This window comes from Dermacentor andersoni, chromosome 9 (assembly GCF_023375885.2).
Source record: "Dermacentor andersoni chromosome 9, qqDerAnde1_hic_scaffold, whole genome shotgun sequence".
In the NCBI taxonomy this organism is placed as follows: Eukaryota; Metazoa; Arthropoda; class Arachnida; order Ixodida; family Ixodidae; genus Dermacentor; species Dermacentor andersoni.
In genome coordinates, this window is record NC_092822.1 from 6,962,385 (window position 1) to 6,970,445 (window position 8,061).

At 45.9% G+C, this 8,061-nt stretch overlaps 1 protein-coding gene across 1 annotated transcript; it reads right to left on the reverse strand.

Moving 5' to 3' along the window:
- Positions 1-364: 364 nt before the first annotated feature.
- On the reverse strand, positions 365-7,030 carry RnrS (ribonucleoside-diphosphate reductase subunit M2). Its single transcript, XM_050174643.2, has 7 exons — positions 6,858-7,030; positions 5,930-5,974; positions 5,378-5,656; positions 4,515-4,648; positions 3,626-3,854; positions 2,855-3,073; positions 365-634 (listed from the first exon to the last, which is right to left on the reverse strand). The coding sequence occupies exons 1-7, from the start codon at positions 6,990-6,992 to the stop codon at positions 482-484; spliced, it is 1,194 nt and encodes a 397-aa protein (XP_050030600.1). The 5' UTR covers positions 6,993-7,030; the 3' UTR covers positions 365-481.
- Between the last annotated feature and the right edge of the window lie 1,031 nt (positions 7,031-8,061).

The following is an 8,061-nucleotide window of genomic DNA, read 5'->3' on the forward strand; positions in this document are numbered from 1 at the left end:
GCAATACAATCTTTCCATTACAAGTGGTTGAGTACTAGAGACGGAATTATAACAAGTGCCTTTGTCATCAGGCTAGTGCTTGAATGTCCCGGGGAGTGTCTAATGATCCACAATAGAATGTGCAAGTGCAACTGAAAAAGTACATACAAACATACAGACAGCACTGTCTCTGTGTATCCGTTTCTTTCTACATCCATTGTTCAGTCGCACTTACGCGTTCTATCATAGATTCAAACCAACTAGCCTGCCAACATGTTTTAACCAAGTTCTCCGATGTTCTGCGTTCACCTCAATTGCTAAAGCTCTGGTCACCAATTTTTCTCAAGGAAGCCAGTGCACTCGGCCAACAATGAAACATCACAAGTCATTAAAATGCTTTATTTTCACCAGTATTCGAGATTGTATTCACTATGTACATGTAGAGCGCACGAACACATCGATGCGCATGTTGTATATAAATAAAGACGCATGCACGAGGAATTCAGAAGTCAGCATCCAGAGTGAACACTTGGTCTTCCTTGTTAGCCATGACACCAGCCTTCTGGTATTCACCGACCTTCTTCTCGAAAAAGTTGGTCTTGCCTTCCAGTGATATGTGCTCCATAAAGTCAAATGGGTTCTCAGAGTTGTAAACCTGTGGAAAGAATAATGAAGACTCAGTCAGCCCAATGTAGAAAACGTACCTCAACCAGACCCAATTTTGCATTATGTTCAAAACATTTGCTAGCAACATATGAAATACACGCACATTTGAAACAGTTTTATTGAGCAGACTTTGCTGAAGCCAGCAGCAGATTGTACCGAGCATGGAACCAAGAAAATAAGTTCTGTACTGATCCAATCATACTTATACCAGTCACACATGGCACTTTTAATCACGATTGAACCTAACAGGGATCGAACTTCTTTACGACATTTTGCTGTCTTCTACACTTTTTGCAAGAAGCCAGTCGCAATTGAGACATTCAATGTCGATCGAGCTTGGTCGTAGATGACAGTGCAGATGTGACAATGGTATTAGACAATGTGGCTGTGACTCTCGCAGCTCATTATTGAAGTTGCTGTCAAACCTCGACATAAGTAAGTTGTGCTGTTAGTGAGAAACTTCATTAAATCGTGAATTTCATTAATTCAAGGTTTTTAAGTTTTAGCAGTAAAAATAATTTCACAAAGTCCCAGAACATTTCTGGTAGGTAACATCTAGTCCAAGTGCTACTTATAAACAAATCTCAAGAAGGTCGGGCCATAATAGCACAGTTATGAGAGTGATGTGGTACAGATTGTGCCGAAAGCAATGCATCGGCATGGCTCGCGCGTTCAATATTGCATGAGTTGCATCGTGCAGCGCCATAAATCTCAGATGCCATGGCTGACTGCGCTTAGTGCTCAGAGGAGTCATCCGACAAAGATCACAAATTAAAAACAAATCCCGCAGTTTCGCCAGAAAGGCGGAGCATTGATGGCGATCGCAAGGAGACAAACAACACTAGATGCACGGGAACAATGCGCATCAAGGCACCAACCATCTCAGGTCGCGCTTTGCACTTGCTGCAGATATATCTCCAAGATATGTGTAGCCTGCGTTTAGACGGCCATGCAGCCACAGCAAGGGCAGAGGATGAGACGCTCGCACAAGAGGCTCACACGCGTCACGTTACCGAGCATTCACCCCCTCCCCACCCTTGCCCTGCGGCCTTCGCAAGTTGTTTACCAACGCGACAAATGGTGCAGTGATGTTTCTTGCATACTGTGTCCCAGCATGCAGGCTTTGACAACATTTTAGAGCATAGCTCTTAGGTGCTTGTTCTTGCAGCAAGCGTTGGCGTCATCCCTTGGTGTCATCGTAACCGAGCGAACGCAGATAAAAGATGGCAATAGCGAAGTCGGCGCGAGGAGGAAAGGAGACGAGAAGGGTGCAGCAGAATCATGAGGTGGAGAGCAGAGGAGTGCATGCCGAAGGCATGAGAAGCGCAGTGCCACAAAAGAAGGGCTTTACAGCAACAATGGCTACGAGATGGCGCCAAAGTGGCACACATTGCCTACATGGAGACAAAGCGCTGCATTGTCTGCAGCAGCTGCTGTGAATCACGGCCACTCACCACCCATGCGTTGCCTCTCACAATTTCCGTATTAGTGAGGCGGTAGTGCTGCACTAAACTCCACTTGCAACATGCCACATGAGACCACATGTCCACTCCAGCCAATATATTGTAAAATGAAAACATGTACACAGCTGCACTCAAATTTCGCATTAGAGAGTACTGGTGATCACTGGTGAATTTTTGTTTATGCTTTTAACTTTTTATGTGGAGGATGCTTGCAAACAACTTAGGTTCAACTGACATGTCTAGTTTTTCCTAGGTTTCCATACAGGCTCTAAGTACATGTTTGAAATAGCTGAAAGCTTCGTTAAATTGAAAACATTGCAAATTTAATTACATTGAGGTTCATTATAATGAAGTTTGACTAGTGCTTTAATGACCTGTAGCAACCTGTTCCTTTAGCCTCATCCGAGATGCAGGAGCCTGTGTATTCACTAAAGTCATCACGCAAGTCCTGCTCAGATGTTAAGAAATGCTAGGTTAAACTATAGAAATTTTCTATTTTTGTTCTGCACATTTGTACAGGGCAACAAACTTAAGTCAATGTCACAACACACAGATGCCATGAACTCAAGTGGAGGTCGTCAGTGGAACCAGAAATATTGCAAACCTCAACACTGGCTTGTGTTACACATGATGTAACGGCCCCACAGAACTGGTGTAAGCAATGCGCGTGCTGTGAGCATTACGATGTGAAGCTGGCTCTTTACTAAGGAACACTTGAAGCAAATTTGGGAGGAACAGTGACCAACCTTTTCACATCCCAGCTCCACGAGCAGGCGGTCGGCCACAAACTCAATGTAGCGCTTCATCAGTTCGCAGTTCATACCAATGAGGGCCACAGGCAGTGCTTCAGTCAGGAATTCTTGCTCTATGACAACAGCATCACACACTATCTGCTTGACACGCATAGCCGATGGCTTGTGCACCAAATGGCTGAACATGAGGCAGGCAAAGTCTGTGTGCAGGCCCTGTACAGGGTAAAACATGCAGTTCCAGACCTCGTCAAATACAGCCATTACCAGTTTCCCAAGCACACTGTCTGAAAAGCCACCCAAGTTTCACTGTAAGATTAACAAAACATACAAGCCAGCTTAAGTATGGTGGACAGCCAGTGCTGCCACTGCAGATTAGCTGGAGTCCCTTAAGAGGCCTTTGCTCAGGCATCATGCAAGCTCTTGGAAGGCACATGTACCCACATGCTTGACTTCTGCAATCATATGGGGAAGACAGAAGTTGAATAACATAGGTTGTGTTTACTTTTTTCTGCATTAGAGATGATGCCCATAGGTTGGGATGCACCACTTAAAACCCTGGCAGACACAGACAACTCAGAGCGATTTGCACAATTCAGTCATCACACTGTACTAAGCCAGCCTACTGGGCATGGATTGAGGTTTAACCTTGATGTTCATGTGGCTTAGCATGCAAGAAAACCATGGATAGGAAGGATGTGACTCCAAATGGCTGAACCTACACCCATGAAATGTGAGATGAGGAAACTGGGCAGGACGACTCCATACCTCATCACGGCTGATGAGCTCATTGCTAAAGGTGAGGCCTGGCATTAGGCCTCGCTTTTTGAGCCAGAATATGGACGCAAAGGAACCAGAGAAGAAGATGCCCTCGACGGCAGCAAAGGCAACCACGCGCTCTCCAAAGCTTGCATTCCGGTCCCCGATCCACCGCAGTGCCCAGTCTGCCTTACGCTTGATGCAGGGCATGGTCTCGACGGCATTGAATAGCAGATCTCTGTCAGAGTTGGGAAAAAGACCATCTTGTCAGAGAGGCTGCACATTGCAGTAACTAAACTCAGTTCCTACTACAGCTACGTTGACTTTCCGCTGTCTCTAATGGTCTTACTAAGTCGGGCAAGAAAATTGCTTGAAAAACAAAAAAGAACACATACGTCGGCAATAGATATAGAATCATAGAATCATCCAACAAAAGTTGGGACCGAAATAACCAAAGTTTAGGCCCACAGAATGCATGGGTGCTAGCTGGGACCTACAGTTCGGATTGAATTAGCCGAAAAAATTGGATTAATCAGAGTCATATTGACAGAAGTCTACAGTATATATAATTTCTAGCACCTTATTCTGTAGTTAGTGCGTTCTGCCAGTTGAGTTCATCGTCACTAAGACATTACCCACAAGTGCTATACACATAGTGCATGAATTGAATTATTTCAGTGCATCTTGCCCTTTGGATTTATGAATTGTTTAGAAGGATTTACAACAAAATACATGGGGTCGGCCAATTAATGAGAAAGATGACAAGAGATGAAACAGCACACAGACAACAAGGACTGAGACACCAACAGACGGATGAAGCAGACTCTTGTCAAAAATTCAGCTGCAATGTCATCAAATGGGTGATGTACTTATCAGCAAGGCTTAGGAATTTGTTCACCTCTCTGCAGCGTCCTTGATGTAAGTGTCAATGAGCAGGCTGTACATTTCAGAGTGAACATTCTCAATGGCCATCTGGAAGCCATAGAAGCACCGCGCCTCTGTCACCTGCACCTCTTGGCTAAAGCGCTCCACCTGTGAAGAAGAAGCAGTTGCAGTGTTGGTGCATGCACGGCTACAACACTAAACAACTGACTGTGCCATCTGATGCAATCGCAGCAATACCTTTAAAGAGCACAATTAAAAGCTTTACAACACTACATCATACTGATGCAATATCAGGAATTACTGTGTGGAAAATGCATTCATCAAGGCATCACAACAATACTGTTTGTGAGGTTTGAAAGACAATAGCGCTTATGTCATTCTACAGCTACAAGTTGGCTTCTCTTGCACTCTATAGCCGTGCAATGAAGCTCACTTGGAGACATTTAAATTATGGGGTTTTAGGTGCCAAAACCACGATCTCGTTACGAGGCATGCCATAGTGGGAGACTCCAGAAATTTGGACCACCTGGGTTTCTTTAACGTGCACCTAAATTTACACAGGTGTTTTCGCAGTTCGCCCCCATTGAAATGCTTGCGGGAATCTACGTATTTCAGTTAAGTTTATGCCCACGCTGCCATTTATTATGGCAATCTCATCGCCAGTGTGCTTAGTAACAAGGCACTGTGGGCCGCATCCAGGCTAATGTTGCTTAATTTTACCGACCACTCCGCTGTAAAGCTGCCAAGGCTTTCTGTGCAAGGAAAGGAATCCACAGAACTAGAACGAACAAAATACTAGTGAAATGCGGCCGCCCAGTCGCAATGAATTTGGCCGATGCTGGTGAAATCGCTATTTGAGTTGAATGTAGTTCGTACCAGGTTCTCGTTGACGATGCCATCGCTGGCGGCGAAGAAGGCAAGGATGTGCGAGATGAAGTGCCGCTCCTCGGGCTTGAGCGACTCCCAGTGAGGCAAGTCCTTGGCCAGGTCCACCTCTTCCACGGTCCAGAAAGAGGCCTCAGCTTTTTTGTACATGCGCCATATGTCCTCGTACTCGATAGGAAATACCACGAACCGACGAGGATTCTCGCGCAGGAGCGGCTCGTCCTCCACGGATGTCGACCGCCGAGCCACTGGCGATGTCTGCTGCAGCGCCTAAAAAACATTACTCCATGTCGGAATCACTCACGGCGTGATAGTGCATACTGTACCCCCACTGTACCGATACAGCCTGCAGAATCGCGTCTGTTCCTTCTTTTGTTCGAGCGCGCGCGTGTGCCTGGGCTTTGGCGAGCGTGCAGTGGATTTTCATCAGAGCTCCAAACTAATCTACACGTGTACCGCTCGAAGCCACAATTTCAGAGCTTGAACAGGGATTTGCAAGACCGCAGTCATTTGCTGCAACATAATTAACAGCATGCCACTCACCTTTTTCTCAACTTTGGCGGTGTCGGCGATGCTAGCGTCGGGCACCTGCAAGCAAGAAAACGGGCGTGATCACCGTGGGCGGACACGTGAAAATACGGAACCACTAGCAGGCGATCAGCTGATTGTTCTGTAATTGCATTTAGTGTGAACATTACGGTTACGAGTGCCTGCTGCGATAACTATATAGCTGTACTGATAAGCTGCACTTTTCACACTTTAGATGTGCTCGATATGCTTTTTGCTACGAGCTGCTGATACAAGTAATGTTCAAAATAGATAAACTTGACTCAACGACTATGGGCGGGATCATTTGCCATGGCGACCAGCCGAAGGGAAACAGCACTACGGCGCTGGCTGGCGAGTGAAGTCGGCAAATTAGATCGCAGTTCATATTGCCCGAGTTCCTCGCAAGTGCTATGCGTGGGGCTACTGGATGTGAAACTCGTCAAATCCAGTGGACGTAAAGCACCTCAAGGCTATGCGGCCGCCGTTTTTGGCGGGAGGATGACGGACGAACATCTGGCACGCTCATTTATTGTCTCAACGCTTTTCAAAAGAAACAGAGGTACAAGTGCCCATTAGAGGCAGCTTAAATGTAGGTAAGAAAATAGATGCTTCTCCTAATTGCCTAATGACATTCCAAAGATGACTAGCACAAAAAGCTCAGTACCAGAGCACCAGACGACTATCACTGAATTGAAGGGTTGGTACTACAATCGTTTGTGCACAAAGGGATTCGCTACCAGTGCTAGCATTCGCCACACGATTCGTTCTTGCTTATAAGTTAAACAACGGCTCGCACGAGACTTTCAGTTGCTGGGGCTGCATCTTTAAGGTCACATGCATGTCGGATATTGGCCTGCCGCGAAAGCGGCAATAAACCGCCAAATTGGCGTCAGGGCTTTAAACAAATGCGTTTGAAACTCACGTGGTTTTCCTTGTCCCGGCTAGAGATCTTCAGGTTGTTGATGACGTTCATGTCTCGCGTAGTAAGAGACATTTTCGCTGGAGCGGTCATACCAATGTTACCTCCCAACAACAGAATTTGCGCGCAACTGCGCATTGGCGCCAAGAGTCAGGCGCGAACCAGCCTTTCTCTCCATTGAAAAAGCCGTCCAATCAAAAACGAATGATTCCTACGAAACTCGCGCAAATAACAATTTTCCTCATCTTAAGCACAAATTTGCGCGGAGCAAGATACATTATTTATCTTTTTGTTATAACAATTATTTTTATGGTCTTTGAAAATCATTTTAGTCAACACGAATCATAGCGGAGTGCCTTTAAGGAATTTTGCAGTGAAAAGAGGTCGCGACATTAGCAGCCGAGTATTCAGTGGGCGGAGCTTGCAGCAAACTGGAAAACGCGGGCATGTCTGTTCACGCAGGCAAGGGAGCCATTGACGCAGTAAATATGTCTTCCTCTAGGCAAGAAAGGGCCATTCACGCAGACATGTGCGTAATGGTAAAGCAATGGTTTAACATTTGTGCGCGTACGCACATACACGAAGGGAAAAAGAATAAAGCAAGAAATACATGCAAAAGTAAAGCCCTGTCGCTTCCTCTCGTACCGACACATACTTTTTAAGCGGGGCTTTTCTTTTTAGCTTGGTTGACATTCCTCGACGTTCCATCGACAAGAATGCAGCGATGCAGCTTATTGGAACATATGGGCCCACTTCCTTTTAAAAACAGGTAGAGAAGCAAATGAGCGCTACACCAATACCTTGTTTGACGTCGCTTTCATCTTTTTTACATGCGTGCTTGCTGCACACAGGAAACTTCGTTTGTCGCGCAACTCCCTTGCTTCTCAGTTTTTTTCACGACAGAGGGAATTTTTTTAAGTTCGATGATGCGCGTCCGTTGCGTCCAGTTCGGTGTATCGCGCCTCAATAGGGACGCAACGTTTTGCTTAAATGAACTCGTAGGGTCAATCGCGAGGTGTGATGAGCCTGCACAATTTTTGAAGATGCTGGCGTGCTTGCTTTACGTCCCAATCAACATGCAGCAGACGGGATCAAAGTTTAGATAAAAGCGCTCGACAAGATGCGCCAGCGTCGAGACTGAGCTTAATGTAATCGTGCTGTCTTGGTGCTGCTAGGGTGCTACTCATATCGGATGATCGCCCAGTGG

Excerpts from the sequence above, each read along its gene's own strand:
- RnrS (XM_050174643.2), bottom strand. The coding sequence starts at position 6,992 with ATGCGCAGTTGCGCGCAAATTCTGTTGTTGGGAGGTAACATTGGTATG. Across the intron at positions 3,074-3,625 it reads AGCTCATCAGCCGTGATGAG|GGCCTGCACACAGACTTTGC; the intron begins GTATGGAGTCGT and ends TACCCTGTACAG. Across the intron at positions 635-2,854 it reads TGGAGCTGGGATGTGAAAAG|GTTTACAACTCTGAGAACCC; the intron begins GTTGGTCACTGT and ends TTCTTTCCACAG.